This window comes from Rattus norvegicus, chromosome 9 (assembly GCF_036323735.1).
Source record: "Rattus norvegicus strain BN/NHsdMcwi chromosome 9, GRCr8, whole genome shotgun sequence".
Classification (NCBI taxonomy): domain Eukaryota; kingdom Metazoa; phylum Chordata; class Mammalia; order Rodentia; family Muridae; genus Rattus; species Rattus norvegicus.
In genome coordinates, this window is record NC_086027.1 from 35,301,426 (window position 1) to 35,328,384 (window position 26,959).

General features: G+C 39.4%; 1 protein-coding gene across 10 annotated transcripts in view; it reads right to left on the minus strand.

Moving 5' to 3' along the window:
* Positions 1 to 26,959, minus strand: part of Adgrb3 (adhesion G protein-coupled receptor B3) — a 727,877-nt gene that overhangs the window by 383,952 nt on the left and 316,966 nt on the right. For all 10 annotated transcript variants that reach the window (NM_001106898.1, XM_063266875.1, XM_063266874.1 and 7 more), the window contains 1 exon segment: positions 22,735 to 22,929. In NM_001106898.1, the coding sequence (NP_001100368.1) occupies positions 22,735 to 22,929 (195 nt within the window).

Below are 26,959 nucleotides of genomic sequence, written 5' to 3' on the forward strand. Positions count from 1 at the left end.
AGAGTTACAAAGTCAGAATGTCCTGGATTTGCAAATAAAATTTGGCATCATTCTTCTGAACTGACAGTTCTCCCTTGTCTCAAATGCACTGAAATATATGTATGTTAAATTCAGTTATTATGTTTTAATTCATGCTGATGTTTTATCCATGACTAGAGTGATAGAATGGAAGAGACCAAATAAGACAGTCCTGAGGAAGAGAGTGGTAACATTTCTCACCACCTAAAGTCTTCTGAGCAGTCTGAAGAGCCTTCCAATGGACACTTCATTAAGAGCTCTTGGGTGCTGCAGAGATCTTCCTTTCAGTGATTAATGGATCAGATCACTTATGCCAGTCCCTGATATGTATTACATTGTAGCCGTTGCTTTTAAGGTGTGTGTGGCTTTTAGAAATGGGGTTTGACCATGTAGTCCTGGCAAGCCTAGAGCCTACTCTGTAGACTGTGTTGGCATAGGGGTGATCCTTCTGCTTTGGTTTCTGCATTCTGGGATAACATTTATGCTTTAATAAACTCATCCATGCCTTAGACTAACTTCATCAAGTTCTTGGCAGAGTCTCAGTTGTGGGAAGACTGAAGGAGCAGAGAGATACTAAAGTTTCTCTTGATTTTTCTTTTAGCCATATGGTCCTGTCCCACCTTTCTTCTCTACTATGTACAAGCCAATTGGCAGAGATACATGAATTTTGGAGGTAATTCCTAACACAATGTCTGTTGCATGAAAAGTGCTTAATATAAGGGATTTTTATGATTTCATCTCTTCAATATTACCTTTTTTACATGATTTGCCACATAACTAGTATTTACCACTACATTATGGCAAATATGTACCTACCATGTTGGTGAAGACTATCATGTCCACCTCTTTCCCATATGAATCATATGTCTTCCTTTTGTGGCAACAAAAGGAAACAAAAGCAATTAAATATTTACCATAGTACCTATAAGTTTTAATAGACATCTTTCTTACAGTTTAGCCATTACCAGGTATCTATCTAGTTTGAGATGCTGTGTCAAATGGCTACAGAACAAAACTTCACAAGAGAATGACTGTGGTTATATTGGTAGGAAAAAAAGAGAAACAACTGCATAATGTATAGAAAAATGCAAACAATTCCATAACTACCAAAGTAAAGGTCCCAGAATGGAAAAAAGAGTAAAAAGAATTTTATTTTAAGGGTAGTAGTCAACAATCATGCTGAATGTCTGGTTAGCTTTTACTTGGCTGATTTCTAATCAATCACACCATCATTTTATATAACTTCACGAAAGCATCTTGTAGACTCTATTTGTCAGAAAATCTAAATGTAGATTTGGCTAATGATTTGGTGAGCCCAAGCCATGCCTTTCCACCACCTTAACTCAGGAGCTAAGTGAGTTAAGGTCAAGGATAATCCCTAATGGACAAGATTCCATAACACAGAGATTAAAGACCTAATACATTGCTTTTGGACCCTGGTCAGGAGTGTTAGGATAATTCTAGGAAATGATTAAAGACTAAACAAGAAAGAGGCATGTTCTATTACTATAAGGAGGGATGAACCATTGATCAGAAACCTAGAGGTTGAGTTGTAACTGCAAAGTCATGTGTGATGTGGATTCCTGCTGTCCTCATCTTTGTATTTTGTTGTCCTGTCCCATAGTTTGTCTATAGCTCAGGTGTACACAGTCTTGTCTGTAGATGAATACAGAGAATAGCCCTGCTTCTTGGTCTTTGTTAGGTCACTGGCCTGGGAGACTTGAAGATACTCCAAAGGGATAATTCTTCTCTCTGACTATCAGGCTATTGAAACAGTGGACCCCCACTGAAGTGGGAGTTTCTCCAGGAACCTTATACTAGGAAAAGGAAAGAGTGACAACCAGATAGAACCTTGTTTCCTAGAAAAAAATTTCAAAGATTCTAATAAATTGTTAGACCTCCTTATAGGTTGAAGCTGACACTCAAATAATGATGTCAATGGTGTGCAAGACCATGCTTTGCCCAAGACTACTTAGATGTGCTATCCTTGGCCCTTTATTCAAACTTTCTTCCTTCTTTCCTTCCTTCCTTCCCTTCCTCCCTCCCTTTCTTCTTTCCTTCCTTTCTTTGTGTCTGTTTTATTGCCTATTGAGGTCAGGTACTCAGGTCCTGCTTACTGGAGTTGTCAGGGCCCGTGTTTTCTGTAAACCTCTGGTAACAAGGATATTCAAATGCTGTCTTTAGATTAGATGACCACACAACCAAGACTCCCAACAAAGCTTCTTTCCCAAGCTCAGGCAGGAGAGCTTGAAGGGCATCTCTACCTATGCATACCCTCTCTCTTACAGAATACATCTGGATCATATGTGCAGTTTGCTCAGCGAAAGAATGCATTTGGACAGCTATCAAATCAAAACTCAGCTATCACAGTCAATGGGGCCTAAGACTGAAGATAGGGATATCACTAGTTATGCTTTACTGCCTAACACTGACTACTGGAGAGTCAAAGGAAATAAAGGGATGTAGGGATAGAAAGGTGAAGAAAGATAGAGAAAGCAAGTAGAAGTGCGTATGTGTGTGTGTATATATATAGACACAAATATATATACATACACACATATATATATACACACACACATATATATGTATATATATATGAAAATGGTATGTATAGAATGATGTTTCCCTCTATCATGGGATTTAGGGTTATTAAAAGTGAACAAGGAATAAGGTGGGGTGCTTAACTCATGGATCCTAACTGCAGTAAGTAAATACATTTCAAATGATTTACTTCAAAATACATTTTAGGGTTGGAGCTGTTACTTGAATGTGAATGCCTATGACAGGCTAATGTATTTAACACTTTGCTCTCCAGCTAAGGGTTTTGGAAGGTTGGGGAACCTCTAGGAACTAGCATCTCACTGAATGAAGTGGGTCATGGGGCATAGGTACTGAGGCTTCATGCTGTCCATGCTCTGCTTCCTGAGTGGGGATGCAGTGTGACTAGCGAGTTTCCTGCCTATTCCACTAAGGATTCCTTAAAAGTTGCCATGTCTTCTGTACCATGAGGGATTAGATATCTATGAAGCTACAAGCTAGAATAAACTTTGTTTTGCTTCTCTTGCTTTTGTCAGGTTCTTGGTTATTTCATCACAGCAATAGAAGAGTAACTAAAGTTAGACAGGTCTGTGAGTCAGTGGTAAAGTGTTTGCTTGCCTACCATCTCCAAAGCCCTGGCACCAGGGCTAAGGAGTTAAAAAAACAGTTAAATCATTTCAGATGGTGATTGTAACTGACTGAATGTTGCTGATGGGATGGAAGGGCACTTTGAGAAAATACCTGCAGGTAGTGATTGAGAATGGCCCCCTAATGTGTCAAAGGTATTCAGACACTTACAAAAGATACTTCAGGCATAAACGTTGCTACCTGTCCCCTCTGCCATGTGAGAGCAGAGCATTCCTTCCTTCAGGAGAATGTAATAATGAGGGCCGGTCTTCAAAGACAGAACAATCTTCACAAGCCTTGTGAACTTCATGCTACTCATCTTGGACTTAGCTTCTAGGCTTAGAAGAAAAAGAATTCCATGCACCCCTCCCCCATATTGTTGCGACTATGTAAATGAACTAAAACAGTTTTAACTGTAGTAGATTATAGTGAGATGTGGAAAAGTGAGGGGGAGGGATGGACAAGTTGGGGGAATTGAGAGTGTGAGCAAGGAAAGAGGGGGAGGGAGAGAGAGAGGAAACCTCAGAGAGACAGATGTGAACAGGTGGGTAAGAGTGAGTTTGAAGAGTATAAGACACTCCGTGAGAGAGAAAGAGGCAAATTGGGTGGGGGGTTATTGGCTAGTCATGAACAAAAACCTATGGAACCTGAGACGATAATGATAAGGAGCCATCCCTACTATTGATAATTTATTCCCCTAAAACTGAGTGAGAAGAAAAAAAGAGAGTCCATGACTAAAACCTATCTAAATAAATTTCAGAAACAGGAAAAAAGGATATAATAATTCTAAACTGATCTCAAATAGGCTGGATAGGACAGACAAAGATCAGGTAAAGCAGAGCTGTCAACTCAATGGTTGTATAGCAAGTTTAGTTAAAAGTAACAGTCTGCTTTTGGATGCAGTGACGTGAAAGCAGAGATCATACAATAGTTTCAGTTGCAGAGGGTAGAGATGGCAGCAGCTTGGTTCCCAGAAGCCACATTCCTGAGAGCAGATTGTACAGGCGAGAAAGCAGAGGATCAAACAGGCATCTTTGGTTTCTGGCTCAGTAGAATTACAGAGCAGCTACAGATGTTACACCCTACATGAGAAGTAGCAGCAGCAGCGTTGGCAGGAGGGGGGGGGAGAGAGGGAGGGAGGGAAGGAGGGAGAGAGAGAGAAGAGAAAGATAAACAGAGAGAGACAGAGACAGAGAGACAGAAACAGAGAAAGACACAGAGAGAAAGAGACAGAGAGGAACACAGAGAGAGAGAGACAGAGACAGACAGAGACAGAGAGACAGAGACAGAGAGGGTCACACAGAGAGAGACAGAGACAGAGAGACAGAAACAGAGAAAGACACAGAGAGAAAGAGACAGAGAGGAACACAGAGAGAGACAGAGACAGACAGAGACAGAGAGACAGAGACAGAGAGGGTCACACAGAGAGAGACACAGGGAGAGACACAGAGAGAGAAAGACAGAGAGAGACAGAGACAGACAGAGACAGAGAGGGTCACACAGAGAGAGACACAGGGAGAGACAGAGAGAGAGAAAGACAGAGAGAGACAGAGACAGACAGAGACAGGGAGAGACAGAGAGAGAGAGAGAAGCAGGGGAAAAGGGAGGGGGGAGGGGGAGGGGGAGGGGGAGAGGGAGAGGGGGAAGAAAGGAAGGAAGCAGGGAAGCAAGCAAGCTTAATTTTGATACGATTTTGATATGGTTGAGCACTGAGAATCTACAATACAGCCAAGTGAAGAGGCCCAGGAGACAGGTCTGACTTAAGTTTAAATCTCAAAAGACAAAAGTAATGTGAATAATTAATCACAGCTGAAAACAGAAGCCCCTTGGGATAAAGATTATGAATACCAAGAATAGAGTTGAATAGGTAAAGTCAAGGTTAAACACTGGAGGTGAGCCTACTCGGAAGAATAATAAGTGAGATCGGGAAGAGAGGACGGGAGACAAGAATGACAGGCGATGGAATAAAGCACGCTTGGAACCTGTTCCAAGGGCAAAATTAATTCTAAGAAACACAGACTGCTCTTCAGCTCAGTGTACACCCAGAGGCAACTCAAGATACTGTACCATAGAACTCGATTTTAAAACTGTGGCTGCTCCCGGTTGAGCACATGCATAACACATGTGAATACAGCCACAGTATGGAGTAACACATGGACTTTCTTCCTGATGTATGAAACTGATTTGGTCTTTATTCTGGGAATTACATAGAAAAAGTTGATTCCAGACACCATTGCTGTATGAACCAACTTGAGTTTGTTCTCATATATGAGTTTTAAAGTGAACAACCCTTTAAGTGTGGCTTCAGCTACATATGTATATTTTAGAGCAAAATAATTTAGAATTGACCAAGCCACCAAACATCCAAATGTGAACTAGAGTTTTGTTCAGAATATCTATCCAAGCAGAATATCTACCAGCTTTGGGCAAGGAGAATCCATCGGGAACTCAGGAAGACTGGAGAGTACTCCAAGTTATCCTAGTGTAGCATCAGGACTGAAGAATATGGACCGTATGACTCAGGGTAAGAAAAGAAGCAAATGAAAACCCAGATGAGAGGCTGGGCTCCTCTGAGGGAGTGGGGGTACCCAGCTTTAGGATCTATCCCCCCCCCCCCCCCCGGTATGTCCTAACCTGATAGCTGGGAACACAACTCTCCCGTATCAGGCACGGCTGCCCCTGCTGGCCTACATCAATTCCACAGACCTGGAATACTTTGAGAGCAGACTGTTGACATCACTCTCCCAATATGTGCTTGTTGGGGAGGAAAACAAATCTTAAATGACACATTTTGTTTTTTTCCTTGCTCTTCTTTTAGCCACATCTTCACAGAAACTCTGACTCATTTTGCAAACAGCAAAATAGCGGAAGGATGTTGCTCTAGGAGCCACTGGCAGTGTTTCGAGCTATTGTTTTGCTCTGCTACAAAGCTATGCAGCTTGACCTGTAGGGGTTCTGTAGTAGCTTCAGTAGACATTATTTCGATGGTGCTACCCGTCTCTTTGGGATAAGTTTTGGAACAAAAGCTTATCCCAAAGAGACTGGTAGCATAATGAGTCCGCATTTGAGATACTGGAGACTGGATGAAGCATACTGAAAGAAGGTGATATCCAATTGTTGGGGCTTTCAGCCATATGCTTGATACTGCTTTGCCTTTCTTCATTTAAAAATGAATAGTAAAGAAGTCAGTGACGCTTACATGGCTAAATATAATATGTTTATTATTTACCTGTAGGCAGTGGGGCAGAACAAGCAACATAAATTGCCCATACTCAGTATGGAAAAAAATTACCAAATCAAGACATGGAAACATTCTTAAGTAAGGAACGTTAGAGAGCTGGGATAATCCCGGTGACCAGGCACCTACTAGAGAGCCTTGGAGGATGGTAAGAACACATTTAAAATCCCTGTCCCACTGGGGGTTCAGAGAAGCCTAGCTACAGTCAGCGATGTGCATCACACGTTAAACAATGTCTACTCCTCTCACTGGAGGAAGATTGAAGCCTGGAAGATAGGAGAAGTTACATATGTGACCTGACATTCTTCTGACCCTATGCCAAAGAGTCTGGCAGTCAAGAAAAAGGAACTGCATAAAATGCAGCATACACACTGTACCCCTTCTGCCTAAGGCTCAGAAATCATGGCAGGAAGTGGGGCAGGAGAGATTGCAAGAGCCAGAGGCAGTAGATAACTACAAGAAATCATAAAGGGCAGCTGTGCTTATGAACCCCTAACTATTCTAACAATATGCCCACTGTATATCCTCAAAGCAGCCAAACCATGAGCAAGAACAGGAGATGTGGGGAGGAATTCCCAACCATAGCCATGCTGTTATTGACAATTGTTAGATTCTGGGAGCAGTGTTTGTTTTTCTGAAGAGTGTAGCCCTTGGTAAGTCAACATGCACTCCAAGAGGAGGTCATATTCATATTCATATCCAAGAATATTGGAGCGGTACACATTCATCTTCATGGGTAAAAATAAGGGACAAAGTTGGATGGATGGGGAAGAGGGTAGGGATCTGGGAAACGGTGGGGAGGAGGAATGAATGTGATTAAACCACGCTGTATGAAAATTCCCAAAGAACCAAGAGAAATGTTTTTAAAAATGAGTTCGGCAGCTTGGCTCAGGAAACATACTCCTGTGGACCATTAAAAGATCTGAGATTCCACTTCAGGCACTATGCCATGCAAAACAAAAGTGATAACTGGTCAGAAAAACAATCATTTGTTCCGAGTTCTGTGGTTTTGGCCACTTTTTCTAGGCATGGCTTTCTTATACTAGGCTATGCATACCAGCTTGCTTATTCTATTACAGTAGATTAATTCTTTGCTATGTCAGGGCTCACCTATTTGAGCCTTTCTCTGTCTTTTGATATCATAACTATTCCTCTCTTAACCATGCTTTGGTGTTTCTGTTCCTTCCCATATTACAACTTTAGGGAAGCTATAGCTTATGATGCATCTTTTCCTTGGAATCTGACATAACTGAGGTGATGTAGGCAGGATGACAGCATGACGGTCATATATATATATATATATACATATATATATATATATATGACGGTCATATATATATATATATATATATATATCTTCAAGCTGACAGAGACTAGACTTTGACAGATTTAGAAGACTAATTTCTCCAGTTCTCTGCCACTAGGGGGCTGTGACCCACACAAAATAATCCTATTAGTAGGAGATAATCCAGTACCTAACCATTTGCTCTATTCACAAACTAGCCCCCGATGGAACTTTATTTCTGTCTTACACGCCTGTTCACATACTCACCGAGTCCCTTCTCTGCCTAGCAAAGATGGCGCCTAATTCCTAATCTCAGATCGTCTTACCTGGGCAGGCGGTCTAAAGTTACTTGATAGCAAGCTGAGATTAACTGTGAGGATAGCTATGACAATCCTACTTTAAATAGTCTTGATTTTAACATATCTAACAGTTTATCCCACTCATTTAAACAAATCGGGAAAGGACCAACAAAATATCAAAAGCCATGAAATCAAAACTGTGGCTCGTGTGGACCCTCCTTCAAGTGGTACCTTGTCTATTCTTAATTCTTCTGCTTAACAATGGTCCTTTCTTCTTTATAAGTTTATTCTGGAGTCCATGTATCGGATTATGACTCAAAGGCAACCTTTTCATTCTTCACCACTGATTTAGAAGATATCCCAACTCTACAGTGCCCCAATCTAACAAGAGGCAACCAAAGAGGAATTTTTTGATGTCTCTAACTTCTCATATCTTCTATATAAAAGGAAAGGTTGAAAATGTTGGAGAATGCAGGCCTCTGAGTTAAGCAGGACCTCAACAAAAAGGTTGCAAGCAAGGAAGGAATATACTCACCCTTGAGGACACTGAAGGGTGAGATGGCCTGTCTGCTGTATAATATTATATTCAGACCACCACGCCCCATTTTCCTACTCACACAAAGAATGTCCCCTGTCACATGGTATAATTCATGTATACTGCATTAGGTCATAGATTAACTAGGCCCAATACCTCTTGGAGCAAGACTTTCCTTACCATCAAGACCATTTAAAAAAAAGACATCATGCTCTCTTTTAGGTCCCGAATCTCTGCTCCCGACCCATCATACCTCTGCTGCCATGACAATTTAACATAGTACTTCTTTATAAAATATCCCCTTTTTCTCCCTAAATCCTAAGGAGAGAAAAGGGAAGAACAGTCCTTCAAATTTGGACAGGCCTAGCCAAGACTTTTGCAGCCAGTCTTGTGAGAGAAGGCGGGGCCCAGCAAGGTTAGCCCGCACTATGTGACAGGAAGTTACTGTATAACTTGCCATAGCAGAAGCAGCCTGGCTCCCAGCTCTTACTAAAGCACAATGTTGGGAGGCATGCGTGATCCTCTGTTCTGCACTCAACTGTTCCTCTTCCTTCCGATTCATCTGTTGAAGCTCTAATCCTTGAGGTTCGTATGTGAGATTATTTAGAAATATGTCTACCAAAGAGAGACTCAGTTGAAAAACAGCGATCACTGCTGGCCCAAGTCCAATGTGACTATATATATATATATATATATACATATATATACATATATATATACATATATATACATATATATATACATATATATACATATATATATGTATATTAAGGATACAGAGATATTAAGGTTCTTCTTCAGAGAGAAAATACAAACCAATAAAAGATGCTGACCGAAGGAGGCCATTTACAAGAAAAAACATTTAGACAATCAAATATATGGTGAACTCCTACCTCTGAACCTGAGGTATGTTTCTGAAGAATTTGTTCTGGTAACCTTACCAAACAAGTACAAACTTCAATAGTAAAATAAAAACAAAAACAAAACTTTTGATGGTAAGTGGAATCTCAAGAAAAATCATCATACAAATCTCAACATTTCCTTAATTCTTAGGAAACTTCTAAAAGAATAAAATTATGACATGTTTTATTGTACTTTTCTTTAAAAAAAAACCTAATATGCATTATTATTTAGCCACAAAGGAGAAAGAAACTGAAGTAGCAAGATAGCTCCGTGAGTAAAGGTACTTTCCATGAAATTCTGGAAGACCAAGTTTGACTCATAGGATCTATAGGCTGAAAGGAGAAAATCGATTCTTACATTTACTCCCCCTGCCCCTGCCAGACACACATGTACAGTTAAATAGAAGGGAAGAGGGAAGCACACTCTTGGAGGCAAGTGGGAGGAAGAATGGGATGAGGAACTGTAGGAGTGGGGACTGCTTCTCTGAAAGCCATCATGCTGAGCAGAGCAAGTAGACAAGGCAGGTCTACTGTTAGATTTCCTGGCCTGCTGATGCAGGGAACCATAGAGGGGATACACTTGAAGCTCAAGGAGAGGGGCAGAATGTTCGGCGAATCTTGGAGAAAGGAACAAGGAGGAAGAGGGTGATCTCTGGATGGGTACAGATCTGCAATAAACATCAGCCATTGTGTCTGTTGGACCTGTACAGGGGGACAGAGAAGCAGGCAGGGGCAATGAATAGGATGTAAATAAGTAAAATAATTTTAAAAAATTAAAAATAAGGTAACACCATTTTAAAGAAAATGCATGGAACTGGATTCATGTGCTAAGCAAAACAAGATTTGGAAAGACTGAATTCATGTGTCTTTTCTTGAATGTGAAATCTAGACCAGATTTATAAAACAAAATTAGAAGGGGCTACTTGAGAATAGGAAGGGGGACTAAGGAGGAGAAAGAAAATGGAAATAGGAAGGTGAAATGTCATACATTGTATGCATGTATGAAATGTCACAATCAACGCCATGGATTTTCAAAGTTAATATGAAATTAATATAATTATTTCAATAATGACCTGGCATTGACTAGCTGATAGATTGCACTATACCAGTTCAGCCATCAATAACAGGTATTACTAGACTTACAGACCATACAGGACAGATTCCTCTCTCCTGGTCATCTCTGCACCTCTCCTTTCATATGTTTCTCTCATAATACTAGAAAGGGAGACACCATAACAGCTCTTTAAGATTTAAATTATCATAGAAGAAGGTGGAAATTTCAGGGCCCAAATGCTGCTCATTAAAACAAATCTACTTCCCTGTGTTCAAAAATATATAATCAACGTTCGGCCCTGGGCAGAGACACAACATTATGATCTGCTCCAAAGACTAGAACATTCTCTTGTCTCACCCCTCAAGGGTTAATCCAGCTGGCCCTACTAATCTCCAGGGGACTGCTCCTCTGGAAGCTGATTCATCTGAAGACTTGTGAAGTCAACAGGTGAAATAATTACCCCCTTAATGAGATAATATACCGATTCTAATCCAAAAACCCTCCCATAAATGCCTGCTCATCAGTGTTTCTGATGCTCATGTAACAGAAGAGTCTAAAACTTACAGGAAAAAATTAAGACAAACATATACAAAAGAAGTTTTTTGCATTGCCGAGTCTTTATTTTACTGAGCTTCGAAATGTATTACACAAATTGCCCTGCCAATTCCTCTTTCCCTATTTTGCCTAGTCATCTGGTGCAACCTACTCTTACCACAAGGTGCTCTAAGTTCCCAGGAGAAAGTCAGTGGCACATCTTTCCCCCTTCCCAGACCCATTTCCCTTTTCACTTGGCAGATTGGTACATGAACAAAGATCAGAAAGCAGGAAGAGGAATTCCAAAGAAAAACTCAGAGAAAGTCCCTGCCAAGAATTCAAAGAATTTAAAGGAGACTGAAGAACTCCAAAGAATGGAATCAATTTCTCCACAGACTGGAGCCTTCTCCCCATTGTGTCTTAAGAATTCCTGAGGCTCTCCCTCCTTTGCAAAATAAAGGTTTTCTGTGAGGAAAATGGTCTTTTCCATTTCTTCAAACCCATACATGAATAAAACTTCTTCAGACCCAATCTTGAGTAAAACAATCTCCTCCACCAACCTTTTAATAGGAACATCAAGGTTTGGTAACAGTAAAGAGTTGTTTGAGTTCTTTTAAATCAGAATCTCTATTTCCAATACGTCTCTTTAATTAGTTGATTATGCATTGCTTAATTCAGCAATTAAGCAATACATTTCCCTAGCACAAAAAAACAGATTAAAAAAAACTTTCTCGACTATTTTTTCTTAATAACAGAGAAGAGAATAGCAGCATGTAATAATATGGCGAGGGGAATATCATTTTAAAACTTGAATATTCGTTAAATATTTCTGCATGTTTTGTGATTTAGGATGAGCCAAAGTTGAGGGAAAAAAGAGAGAGAGAATATTGAGTGGTATCTTGTTTAGGACCCAAAAATCCGAAGGAAAGGCTAGCCCTTACAATCAAATGAATTTGGTGATCCTGGCACAGGATGAGCCCCTGTTAAAAGACAGTATGCAGAGTATCTCAATTTCTTTCTTCATGCTCGCGATTTGAATGAGAATGCCTCCTGTAGTGAGAATTTTGATTTCTTTAAAACGCTCAGAAGGTAAACAAACAAACAAACAAACAAACACTGAAGCACTATAACAATGTTTTTGATTTTCATCCTAATCGTGGGATATGGTGCTGCTTCAAATTGTCCTCGGCAGCTGACAATGGTATGATTTTGCCAACTGCAGATAGTTTCTGCAAATTGGGTGATGTTAGGAATTCTGGGGACTTTTCAGAGGTTATATAAATGTCAGGGCCTCTAGAGGTTGTCATTGGTGGTGGTGGATTACTGTTGGTTTTGGTATGTTAAGTGGTCCTGTGCAAAGACGAAAAGCTAGAAGAAGTTAGATATTCTAATGGCAAAAATAAAACTTGCTCCAAGGAACTCGGGCATCCCTAACCAGCAGGAAGTAGTGTCAGGATAACATTGTCCCCTTTCCATCTCTATCGTTCTTTCCTCTCCTATCTAGTGTTGGGGAGAAGGTGGGAGAAGGTGGAAAAGGATGGAAAAAAGAAGAATCTACAAAGTAGGAAAGACTGATGATAAGTGGTTCCTGGACATGGGGTTAGGCAGAATGTGAAAATCCATTTCGAATGTCATAAAGGAAGAGGTTGAAAGAATGGATACGGCTCTCCAAGAGGCCAACAAAAAGCTTATTGAAACTGTTTTTACTGAGACATCCCTTGCTTTTTTCCCAGAGTGAATTTTCTGGGTTTTGTGTTTGTTTTTCCTTTTCTCCTTCTTCTATTCTGTTTCAAAAGGTTGAGAAGATACGTGAGCAGTCGGAAAATTGCACGTGGAAATGGAGGAACCTAGTAACCAAAACATAGAAAACCCTCTCTGGGAGCAATGCAGAGACAAAGTTTGAAGAATCCTAGAAAAGGTCCACCTCATTTATGAAGATTATAAATACATTAGAGAAGCCTTTACTTTTTTTCTTTTTAAAAATAAAATTGGTCTCAGCTGTGAATAAAGCTGTATCAGATCCTGATGAAAGACAGGTGTTGATAGGGACCTTGACATATGAAAATGCAAATACAAAATGTGAAAATGTTATTAGACCATTAAAGGCACAGGGAGCTCAATTAAAAGGAAGAGGAGAAATAGAGAAAATTTTGGTTTCTTTAAAAAAACACAGAAGTATTATAAAACTATGTTTTCATTTTAATCCCAGGTGTGCAATACGGGGCTGCTTCAGGGTGTCCATGACATCTAACTTTGGTATGCCTTGTGTTCTCTCGGAGGGGTGAGTTTGCCAGTCGTAGATAGTTTCTGCAATTGTGTGACTGCTGGAATTCTGGGGACTTTCGAAGGTATATAAGTGCTAGGGCCCTGAGTTTGAACACTGTTGAACATTGTTGGTGGTGGTTGATTGCTATCGGTTGTGGTTTGTTAAGTAATCCTGTAGGGACGAGGAGGACGAGGAGGAGGAGGAGGAAAAGGAAAAGGAGAAAAAGACTAAGGAAATGACAGAAAAGAAGGTACAGGCCAGCATAGACTCATACATTTGAATGCTTGGGCTCTAGTTGGGTTCTTGGTGGAACTATTTGGGAAGGATTAAGAGGTGTGGTACTCTTGGAGGAGGTATAACCCTGTATGTGGACTTTGAAGTTTAAAAGCCCACACTCTTTTTAGTTAGCTGTTTCTGCCGTATACTTGTAGATGGTACGTTTCTTCTTCTTCTTGTTGGTGGTGGTGCTGGTGGATATAAGCTCTCAGCTACTCCCCCACCACCATGCCTAACCTTCTTGCTGCCATGTTCCTGACCACGAAGCATATGAACTCTAACCTCCTAGAACTGTGAGCCCCCAGATTCAATGTTTTATTTTACAAGTCTCCTTGGTAAATGTGTGTGCGTGTGTGTGTGTGTGTGTGTGTGTGTGTATGTGTCACAATAGAAACATTAATGTCCCAAATACATACTCTTAAAAGCATACCTATCATTTATCTTTCCTGTTTTCTGATTTACTGTTCTTAAAACCCCTTTCTTCCTTTTCTGTTTCTATACCTGCTTTGCCCTTGCTTTCAGATCATCTGTCAGCTTAACACTCCTCATTTTCTCACTAATCCATGTTACCTATTTCTGCAAACTATTTTTTTTTCTAAAAATAACATTTATATTTAGGAATCTTTTTTAAAGATTTATTTATTTATAATGTATACAACATTCTGCCTGCATGTATGCCTGCAGGCCAGAAGAGGGCACCAGATCCCATTATAAATGGTTGTGAACCATCATGTGGTTGCTGGAAATTGAACTCAGAGCCTCTGGAAGAGTAGACAGTGCTCTTAGCCTCTGAGCCATCTCTACAGAGAATCAAGTCCAAATATCATTTCTCTGATGGGAGAAGGGATACACAAATAGAAATTTAATATTTCCTTGGACTAGTCTTATAAATCAATGGATTTCTTAATTAAGACTCACTTAAGCATTCCATGCTGGGGAAAGTCATGGCTGAGGGCATGGTATAATCCAGAGAGGGACTCTGTCTGCCAGAAAAGGGCTTCTCACAGTTCTGACTACTTTGTAAGGGAACTTGCAGGACATTGTGGAATAAAGACAATAATGGGCAATTCACATCTTGCCCAGTTCTTTTCTTGGACTCTCATCAGCAAACCCTAAAAAGGGATTTGGGGGCCATTGGATTTTTATATGTTCATCTTAATGTAGCCACATTTTCCAAATCTCCATTCCCTATATTTACTACATAATTTTTTAAATTGGATTATGGGGACACGCAGCTGAGCCTTGCTGGTTAGGTACCCACAAGGCACTGGATTTTACCATAAAACTTGAATAATAAAAACCTGTCTTGGCCTTCACTCTCCTGCCTTTAGAAGCTACATAGCCTATCATGCAGCCTGTATCTAACAAAGCTTGGTCTGAGATTTTAATGTTCATACAACTGCTCTCCTTTCGATAATTCAGTCTGATGATTTATTATTTCTGGACATTTCCTGTTTTCTAAAAAATTTCCTGTCCTAACATGCCCATGAATACTACTTCATTTACTACTGAGTTCAGACCTGTACATTGCTAGAATTGGGAAGTGCTAGAATTGTTCCTATAATTAGGACATATTACACTTAAATATATCTTATGTATAACTCCAATCGAGCTATATCCATGCCATATTTTCCCTTGTGGCAGTTTAAGCAGTTTGAGAGCAAGGTTTGCCTTACAAATTAAAATACTGACAATAATGGTATATGGACTCTTTTGTAAATCATGTATTGTTGAGGCCTTCAGTGCCTCAACAATCCTGAATAATAGACATATACGATCTAAATTATTCATAAGCTATTGAAACGTTATGTAACTATATGCCCTTGCTAGATGGAACTGTCACCACAAATTAATAACACAATGTTATTATGGTTGATCTCAGACATGTTTAGAGATGTGTACAATTTTGATTGACCAAAGCACACGCTCCTAGCTGGGGTCTAAAATGTCCATGCTCTCTTCACTTTTTGTTTCACTCCTCATTCTGTGAACAAGTGATGTTTGAATGATCTATGTGGTACCATGTTGTATGTGTGTGTGTACATATATGTATGGACACATGCAACACATGCATACAAACAATGTGCACAGATACATGCACACACACACATAAGCACACACATACACAGTTTCACTGTTTAAAATGGCCACAGTATAGTGTAATAGTATAGTATAATAAAGAGTTCTCTCATGGTCTGAAGAACAAGTGTGCTTCATAAAGAGCTTAATTTGGATATCTTTTAGTAGGTAGACACAATAATCAATGTTAATATGATCAATTCATGAACATGTTGTGACCAGAGTCTCAAAGAAACGTAATCTTATCATTGACTAGGAACCAGTGATTCAGTGTCAGTTCAATACTTACTGTTTATTATCTAACAATAATGAGAATCAGCTATACTGCTCTACCTTTATATTGTGGGGATATGGGCATGCATGGAAATACTGAAGTGGATACTACATAATCACCAAATAAGAACTTGTTTGTTTCAAGTTTTCACTTTTTGGCACTATACTTCCTGGTAAGATGTGAGGCTGCAGACTATATCCTCTCTAGATAGGATAAGACTTGGTGTGAGTTTTTCTAATGACTAAAATATTATAAATAAAGACATTACTGTCTCTGAATTGGATTGAGCTGTGTGTGTATGACAAATCATGTAAATTCTCCAAATATTAATATTACTTTGGTTTATTTGTTAATTATTTGGATGAATATCTGAGTGGTTACTATGCACTCTGCTTCGTGTTGGTATAGCTCTAAGGACACATTTATCTCTCAATAAGATTAAAATTCGTGACAGAAGGCAGACATAACTCTAGCAGCAATGTGATATGTGAGTGCTAAATAAGCTAAAGCTTTAAAAGGCCAAAGGAGTGGTAAAAATTCAAGTCATGGATAGAAGTTGGTGAGAAGACCTTTCAGAAGAAATTATCCTTGAGTCAAACCTCGAAGAATATACGTCAGTTGAGGAATTGTAAGTATGCGACATATAGAGTAGTCACTGTGTGCTGGGAGTTTTGACCAAGTGTAGGGGGCTTGGAGGAAAAGAAATGAAAAGAAAGGAAAAGGAAAAGGTACTTGTGGAAGTCAAAATTAAGAAGGATACTATATCTTTTCATTCTAGGACATACAAATATATCCTTTTCAATGTTAGTATCTCATTTAAAGGGAAAATGAGGCCTTGTGGATCAGTTTCACACATCAGCTCTTCTTTGTTAGAAAGACAGAAGCTGGTCGTGTATATCAGTGTTGCCATCATCTCATCCAGGGTGAAGCATAGTTTATTTGTCATACCCAAAGATGGAAATATACAGCTTTATAAGGAGCTTCATTGTTCCACATGCCACTATGCCTGGCACCTAACATATTACATTTTCCTCCTGAAGAGCTGGTGAGGTTTTACCCACAATACTAACATTCCCATGAACTATTTACTTGGTTATATGGTGATGCTTCTTTCTTGTGGTGTTTTGGATTTTTGACATTAAAATTAAAGGCTAGGTATTGTATATATGTGATGGTTGACATTAATGTGCAGCTGTCAAGGACAGACAGCAATGGGGGGGTGGTGGTCATGTTTTGGAATTAGCTGTATTACTTGTTAAAAATAAGTAACTAATTTTTTGTCTTTTTTTTCCATCTTTATTAAATTGGGTATTTCTTACTTAGAATGATGTACCCTAGTGAGAAGGGGACCCAGCAATGGCTTGCTTCAAAATTAATGATAATTATAATTTGTACTTTAGATAATCAAACTATAATGTTTGTCAAGCCCTGGTGATCTTAATACAATAGGGGAAGTCTCCATAGTATTAAGGCGTAATAAGTAGATGAGGTCTATAGTTCGCTTGCTCCTAACTTTTTGTCAAAGGTGGCAAACTTTTTCATGAGTCATAATAAGGACATTCATTCTAAAGACAACCTAAGGATGGTTGATGTGATCCTAATGGTATTTTAAGTAATATGAATAATATTTTACCTCATAATTTTATTGATTCTTTAGCAGGAAATCAATATTCCAGTTTATGAAGTTGTTAAGAAACACATTAAAAAGAAAAGTTTCAAAATGTAAACGAAGTGGAACGATAGATGGCTCAGTGGTTAAGCTTACTGGCTGTGTTTCCAGCCCACATACTATGGTCTACAACAATTCATGCTTCCAGCTCTAGGGCATACTATGCCTTCTCTTTTCTTCAGGAACTGCAGACACTCGATACACAGGCCTACATGCTAGCAAAGCACAGCCCCACTCCCCACATACACACTTTAAAATGTACAAAGACAAAATATCTTATTTACATTGAAAGCTGCAAGTTTCTTATGGGCGGATGAAATATGATTTACATATTTCATACATTTCATGGTAAGTTAGTTGTTTTATGGATTTTCCATTAAAAATATTTCCATGGATGTTTCAGATCCTGTGTTGAGATTTGGTCTTTTTGAAGCTATTGTAATGCTAAGCTCAGGCTCCCAAGACCTGGTTGTCCCAGAGATGAGCGATTCTGTGCAAAAGATGCTTGGGATCAGAGGAGAACCACGAGAAAGAACAGTGCAGGAGGGGGAAGGAGAAGCCTCCATGCTATGGGGATAAGACTCAAGAGAACGTGGCTCTGTAAGCTGGTCAATTGGAGTTAAGCACAGCCCAGAGGAAACATAGTAAGTAGTAAGTAATAACTCGGAGTTATGGATAGGAAATCGATTCTAATAGCATAGAGGGTAGTATCTGCCAATCTTTAGTGGTGATTATGGCTTATTGGAAATACGAAGTTTGGGTGTGGTTTTTATCCTGGAAATAAATGGTCTAAGACAGAATAGAAAAGAAACTCAAGAAGGATGACCAAAATGCGAATGCTTCACTCCTTCTTTAAGAGGGGAACAAAAATACCCTTGGGAGGGAATAGGGAGGCAAAGTTTAGAACAGAGGCTGAAGGAACGCCCATTCAGAGCCTGCCCCACATGTGGCCCATACATATACAGCCACCAAACTAGATAAGATGGATGAAGCAAAGAAGTGCAGGCCGACAGGAACCAGATGTAGATCTCCCCTGAGAGACACAGCCAGAATATGGCAAATACATAGGCGAATGCCAGCAGCAAACTTGTTAGAGGTGGGGCGGTAATGGGGGGAGAATGGGGAGGGGAACACCCATAGAGAAGGAGAGGGGGAGGGGTTGGGGGATGTTGACCTGGAAACCTGGAAAGAGAATAACAATTGAAATATAAATAAGAAAGACCCAAGTTATTAAAGATGGAGGAAAAAAATTAAAAAAAAAAAGAAAAGAAAAGCCAGGTCAAGATTAAATACTTTCTACAGCAATACTGTACTGTAATTATTATGCAAATCAAAATACAATCTAAGAATATAATGTGCTCATAGGCTTTTGAAACTCAGATGCATGCAGAATGCCATGGAGATGTTTGCAGCCCTGATAACACTGTAACAGGTGATGGTGATATTCTTATTTTTATTAACACATCAAATCATTTTTTGTTAATGTCAGCATTTCAAGCCATTTCAAACCAGATGTTTTCCACTTACCTGTATTCAAAAGAAAGCAACCTTGGTGTGCAGTTTAAGCAAACTTGCCTGCCAACTTTCTAAATTTTAGGGGTGACAGGGGAGGAGATCAAAGTAAACCAGGGACAATTATTTCATTATTCTGATTTTTAGTTTTTGTTGTAACTAACTCAACGAATGTTAAGTGTGTTGCATAGTCAGAAGTCTACATGAAATTCATTTCAGGAGATGGTCTGGAACATTGCTAAGACCCAACAACTTTCTTATTTTTTGGCCCAGAAAATTCTCCATTGAGAGCCAGGGTGTCATGAGATGCAGAGGAGAGGGTACAATGGGTTTCTGAAACCCATAGGACTCGGATTTATTTGCAAGGTCAAGACCGACTAAGGCCGTCTGAAGGGAGAGTCAATAAGGCCACAGAGCCAAGAACATGCAGCACATCTGGGAGGCAATGTGCTTAACTTGCCTCGAATGGTGCTCTGTGTGCTAGAGCCTTCCATGCCTGAACAGGATCAGCATGTAATGAGCACCATCCATAGTGTACTAGACACCAAGGGCTGTCATTCAAGGAGCCTGGAAGTTCCGCTGACAGAACAAAAGCTGTTCTAGGATCCTTAATAAGAGGACGGTGTGCAACATGGGTCCAAATTTAGATTAAGACAAGAAGTCTAAAGTCTACAAAAATAACTAGGCTGAGATGATTAGAGGCTGGCTTAGAATAACACTGGGGTTATCAAAGAAGGAATGGCTAAAAAAGGATTTGTAAGACAGAGACCACCACCCCCACCCCCAGGAAAGTAAGGTGAAGGAATCTAGACGATGTTATATGTTATAAGTATTGCCAAGCAACTGGTAATTTTATATTGAAGAGCTGAAAATGCATGTCCACTTACATTTCAGCATAAAATTAGTTTATACTATGTTAAACCAGAACTGTCATGCCATCTGAAATGCCCAGGAGATCTCAGACACAGCAAGTTGACGTTTATATAAAGTGCAGGGGATATTAAATACAGCCATCGACCTGAGTTTACAACAAAGCAAAGCAAAGTATATATGACAGTGGGTATATGCAAATTGCATTATATTAGATAATACAAGAGGTAAACGTTTTTGAAACATTTGAGGAAACCAAGATTAATTTCTAACAGAATTCGGAGGCTTGATAATTGAGCATTTGAAAAGGCTTGTAAGTTTTGAGCAAGGATTGGGAGAGGTTAATATATAAAAGGAGAATTCCAGAAGATGATGGGGGATATAGCAGGGAGCTGGATAGATACAAGACAGACAGATAGACAGACAAACAGAGAGATGGTACTCCTCTCTGTGTGAAGGAAGGAGGAAGACACTAATGTGGTTAGCAGTCTGCGTACTTGTAGAGAAATGAAGAGGACGGGGAGGTAATAGAGGATCATGCCTTAGATTACAGTAAAGACCCAAGAAGACTGCTTTATTTTATTTAAGTCAACACAACTAATTTCATGACCAGAGAGTTAGTTAACTGATGACTGAAGTACTATGATAAGCAGCTTAAACAACATTTTCCCACCATGGTCTGCTTGCACACACCTTTTACTCCAGCAGTTGAGAGGCAGAGGGACACAAGTATCTGACTTCAATGCTAGCTTGGTGTACATAGTAAATTCCAGGCCAAGGAAGGATAATTAGTTAGACAGTGTCTCAAAAAAAACAAAAAGGAAAAAATATTCTTCTAATGTAATCTGTCAGTCTTAATCTTTTGAACATTAGCACTGAAAATTTCCAGGCCTTATAGTTTTTCCAGATTAGAGACTTTAATGTTTTGTTCTATGTGGTAAATTTTCTATGAACATATGTCTCACCTTTCTAAAAATATATTTTACTATATTGGATGTCAAGAACTTTAAACACTATATTTTTATGTCAGTGCTAATAGGAATTTTCGAATGGGTAAAGATACACGTGGCTTAATTTCTTAAAAGAATAGACTAGACCACTTTTATAAGCAAAGTACTACCTTCAAAATACTTAAATAATTTTAATTTTCTCTCCAAACCTCTTCTATCATTGCCTTGTGCAGGGAACTATGGAGTTGGCTTGGCCCAGCTACCTTGAGAGGTGTGTGTCAGAGGTCTGCAGGTTTGAGTACGGGAAGCCTTCTAGTTCCTGAGAGATGAATGTACTCTAAAGTGTTCAGGCCACTTTGTGTTTCTTTGTATATCCCTATAGTGGTCAAGGAAGCGTGGGAACTTGACAGGACCATTGGTCTTAGATATTAATCTTGTGTACTCTTTATAACTTGCAACCTTCATCGTATCCTGGGAACTATAACTCTATTCATCCTGAAAATCCCCATTATATTCTGCTTCTGATAAAGGAGTAAAAAAGATTGCTCTCAATAAAATGGTCACAGCCTCCATTGTGTTGTGGGCCCTCCAACACAGCCTGATTTAATTCTTCCTGGCCACATCAGGTGACCTTGGCCCTGTGAGTAAGCACAGGTACTTAGAAGCCATTCACGTGGCAGATACTGGTGATTCAGTATGGGACTTAGCCTGGATGATTCTGTCATACATAAACTTTGACTTGACTGTTGGACCAGCTAAGTAATCTTTACACTTGAATACGGATCAATGCATTGGTGTTATGAATGGATGGCTCTATCAGTCAAACAACCTTTCCTCACCTACTCCATAGTTAATTGTGGCAAAGCCCAACAACCACCCCCAAAGAAATCCAAAAACTAACACCCCCCTCCTTCACCTTTCATAATCAAACTCACAAATGAGTGGAGTGAACAAGACTAATACCTAATCCAACAATTCTGGCTTTTATTTTAATGACCTTTTTTAAAGGTAGTAGAAATGCATTTTTTTTTCTGGTAGTGCAGAGATCAACATAGCAGGAGTACATTTTGGTCCACAGCAGAAAAGGAGTTAGTCTGAAGTACATGGTGGCATTGCATTAAAAATACTGTTTGCCATACCATATTTTAATGGTGAAGGCAAAATTCCTGTGGGTGAGGACTTTGGCTCTATTATGGACGTAAACGATGTTCCTCTACAGTCTTCCAGGGCAAGGTTAAAAGGGCTGCGTGGGGCTGCTGAGTTTCTTATTTTCCCATCTAAAAGAATTCTCTATGTGCCTTATACTTCCAGGCACTACATCTCAATGCTAAATATGCTTTCCATGTTTCAAAAAAAAGTCCCCACACAAATGTTACATTATGTCTTCTCTGCATCCTATAGTTAAAACACTTTCATATCACCTAATTTACTTTTAATAGCCTCCTATGGCAAGATGGCGATATTAAGTGTGGGAGTAAAATGTCCATGATACCACCTTGAATTTGCAATAATGCTTTTTATCCGAAGGCTCACAGCACCTTCACACATACACTCATTTGGACTTTCCTTGAGCTTTAATGGGAGCGTTTTATGGCTAGGATACCAAGGTACAGCATTGTTAAGGGAATTGAGTTCACTGACAGAGTGCACATTATACACAGTAAAGATGTTTCTATGAAGCCATGATCATGCCTTCCCTCCAGCTCAGCTGCCTCCAAGGAGACTGCACTGGTGTCTGGGGTAGGGACGGGGAACAAATGATGATCCGCATTTATACTGTCTTGACCTTCAGGCTTACTCTCCCTTACCTGGACGCCATCAGATGCAGGGATGTAACTTGCCCTTTTAAACGTGTCTGTCACGTTTCTCAGGATTTCCACAGACACCAGAAGGTCACCTGCATAGAAATTTTTCCTCTGGGTTAAATCCAATAGTGTCTTGGTGACCTGGGACATTCCATCACCTGCCAGCATCCGCTGCCCCTTCGCAAGGTGCTCTTTAATCTGTTATAGTCAAGAGAACAGAAAACACATCAGAATCTCCACTACGATTTCTGTGCATGTCCTCACCAAGCAACTACATTTAAACTGTTCAGTAAACTTTAAAATAATCTTGGGATACTTAGGATTAAAAACCAGTAAATGTTTTTATATCTCCTACAGTTTAATGGCTTAACAAACCACAACACAAGAACTAATATGAAAGTTTGTCTATCTTTGTCAGAATTGACAGACTTCTTGCTTTCAATTAGAATACATGGGCAATACATACACTGGAGAAATATATATTTTAAGATTAGAAAATTTTTGAAAATTACACATGTGACAAGCCTGGGAAATTATTTAGGAGTGTATGATTGGAACAGAGAAAATATGAAATACTTTATAGTGTTTGTTCTTAGCATCAACTTGGGTACTATCTGCTTTACCCTCCGAGAAGGACATAGAGGTGGATCTCACTGGCTGAGGGCTTCTGTAGAGAATAAGGCTCTGGCTTTGCTCCCACAGACACCACATATCCCCACACAAAAGAGAAAGAAGTAGCACATAATTAAAATCCTAGCAAGTGGGAAGTTGAGGCAGGATTGTAAAAGACCAGCCTGGGCTACTTAATGAGTTCCAGGCAAGTTCAGGTGACATAATGACCACACTCACAATTAAGAACACCCAGACTTGTCACACAACAATCTCCTCAGTTTAAAAAAAATCTGGAAACATTTGAGGACTATTATGACACAATAGAAAGTTAGACAGTGTTAGCTTTCTTTATCTAAAAATGATGGTGTCATAACAAACAAAAGAACAAAACACCCTCAGTAGGAGAAGGAACATTAGAGATGTATCATTTCAGTTAGTCTGATGACCGAAGAACTGGCTGTCATTCTTCATGTGCTGCTGACCGTATAGTGCAAGAAGAGATAGCTGTGTACACCATATAATAATGTAGGAAAGGGGGAGGGCAAACATCCAAAGAGGCTTTGCCATAATAACACTAAATCTGTAATTAAACTGACTGTAAAATGACAAAACAAGACAACATGTTCCAGAGAGATATTCAAAATAATAAATTCTACTAGCTGTGATTATCAATTTTTAATTAATAAACATCACCAAATCCTTTAAATTATGGATATCAAAGTGCACTGATATTTTCTAAAAGCATAAGATTTCTATTGTTATATTTCTAAAAACTGTTATTTTTCTAAATTCTCCATTGCTTATAAGTATAAATTGTTTTCACACACACACACATACACACATGTATATAATTATACTTGTGTGTGTGTGTGTGCATGTGTGTGTGTGTGCATGTGTGTGTGTGTGTGACTCCTGTGACTCCTATGACTCCTGTGGAATATATGTGGAGGCAAGCAGAAAACTTGTACAAGTTGTTTATCATTCTACCATGTGGGAACCAGCAATGGAACTCAGGTCTTGGGACTTAGTGGCACACACATTGACCTCTGAGCCATCTTGCAGTCTTAATACCTGGAGTGTTGTTATGACACATTGTTCTTGTCTTTGTTTAGCTGTAGTCTCAACATCAGTTCTGTTCCTATGGCATGAAACTAACATGCTTAATCATCACACACACACACACACACACACACACACACACACACACAGAGAGAGAGAGAGAGAGAGAGAGAGAGAGAGAGAGAGAGAGAAATGGATGGACAGCTCACTGGTATACCATTCCACACAGCCACACTGATGTTATCTTCTGTTGCTAAATTACTGGGAAATATTTGTAATTTTCCATTTTTGGTCACATGTTGCATGCTTCCTGTTATTGCGTGTGTCACACACACACATGAGTATATTCAGTATATTCTATTTTATTTCTTTATCTCTTACAAAGCACTCAGATTCATTCTTTATGTTTCTAGATAGACAAACGTTAATAAATTCCTTTTTTGTGTTTTCTCTTATACTATGACATTCTTATCACATTCCTGATCATGTGTTATTCATCTTTCTGAAGTTACAATGTCATTTCCTGTGGTATGAAACTAACATGTTAAATCATAACACACACACACACACATTTACACACCAGACAAGCGCTCACTGGTATACCACAATACAGTTTATGTTCCAATAATCATAGCACAGAGAACAGCAAAGATCCATCAAAGTGGACTCAGTTGTAACACACTAAATTAGACCTCTACAGTGTAATGGAGACAGAACAGCTTGAGCTAAGATGGCCCAGGGTTTGAAGTATACAGGCTTCCGTTAATAGGAGATAGTTTACAATCTCTCCAAACATATTTATGTAGTAAAGGGTTCTCAGAAACATTTTTAAGTTCAAATGAACTGATAAGAACCAGAGATGAACAGTTACAGAAAATATACAAGGAAGCATTTCTCCATCATGAACTGAGTACCTCATGGTAGGACTCAAGACTTGTAGCATCTTCACCCTTGTTTTCAGTACCCTAGTCACCCATCTTTCCTTTACCTCAAGGACAGAAGAATACACCCCTCTTCTGGGACCTTTTCATTTGCTTTCCCTCTGTTTAAACTAGTGTGCTTTTTTTTTGTTTTTTGTTTTTTGTTTTTTTGGTTTTTTTTGGTGCTTCCCAATTACCTTATCGTAGTGAAATGTGTTTAACTTTACCTAATTTTTTTCATTTGGTTGACTGTTATAATTTTGTCATTGAGATGACTTCATTCATCAGAGACTGAATGAGTGAATTAAGTGGTTGAATGAATGCATCCTCTTCTATGCTTCTGTCATCATTAGATCATAGGAGTAAGCCAGTGAAAATGGGCGTCACTGTAACTGATTTCTACATACTGCTAACACCAACCACTTGTACCAACAGCACCAACCACATCTACAGCATGTGATAAATAATCCTCTCAATTCACAGAGATACATAACATGGAGGCTGGAAAGTGTGTCTCAGTAGAGGGGTTATAGAGAGGTTTTGGAAGGGAACCTAGCCTGAAAATGCTACAAGTTCAGTCTTCTGTTTTGCACCGACACGTGCAATTCAGAGGGGCTAAGGACTTAGATGGAACAGAATCACAATAGCTATCACTGGGCCTGAGGTTTGACCTCCTTCATTTGTTATTTGATACTCTATGCTCTGTCTGAGGAGATGTGTATGCTATGGATCGTATGGGTGTTTTCCCTCAAGACGGAGCATCACAAAATTAATTTGAACCTTTGAGAATAAAGCATTCAGGCATGAATTCAGTTTGCAATAGAAACAGTTATAGAAGGCACTGGATGGACCATCTAATCAGAGAGCTAGGTAAGCCAACACTTATAGAAGGCACTGGATGGACCTTCCAATCAGAGTTAGGAAAGCCAACAGTTAGTTATAGAAGACAGTGGATGGACCATCCCCAGGGCTAGGAAAGCCAGCATTTCCCATCTGTGTTAGCATCACTTCTAGCCTGAGTCAGTATTAAATTAGCATCATTACCATCCCTCGGCTGCTGAGCAGGCTTAGGCGGAATGAGCGGTGCTCGGTCCAGTTCTTAACAAATGGTTGTTTGGATCATTCTAGCCCTCAGAATTGGCATTAATTAGTATCTTTCCTGACGTTGTTACAAAAAAACACAAAATACGGGGCAAATACTTGCAATGCTTTTACATTCCGGTGTAGACAATTCGTGGCATTGACACCGAGAAGAAAGAGTGCTCTGAGAGACTCGTTCACTTGCAAGGCGCTGTCTAGTTTATTGATTGTGAGCACACTGTACAATTATTCTAAGAAATCCTTCTATCTACTGAGTGTCCAGAAGAGCTGCAGTTCTAAAACCGATCTTGTAATTGTGAGTCTACCACTTGTTACTTAGGAGTATTGGAAAGGATTCTGTTTTCTAGGATCATTTGATTTGTCTGTAAAACTGAGAGACAGTCCCATTGTGGTGACTGTGTTAATAGGTTGCACTTCTCCAGGATTCAATTTCCAATTCTCTTTGATTAGATAATGCATACTGGTCTAGAACTGGTCTCTTACATCCAGTGCAGTAATTATTTCTTTGTCTGGCTTTAATTGGCCATCTACTCTAA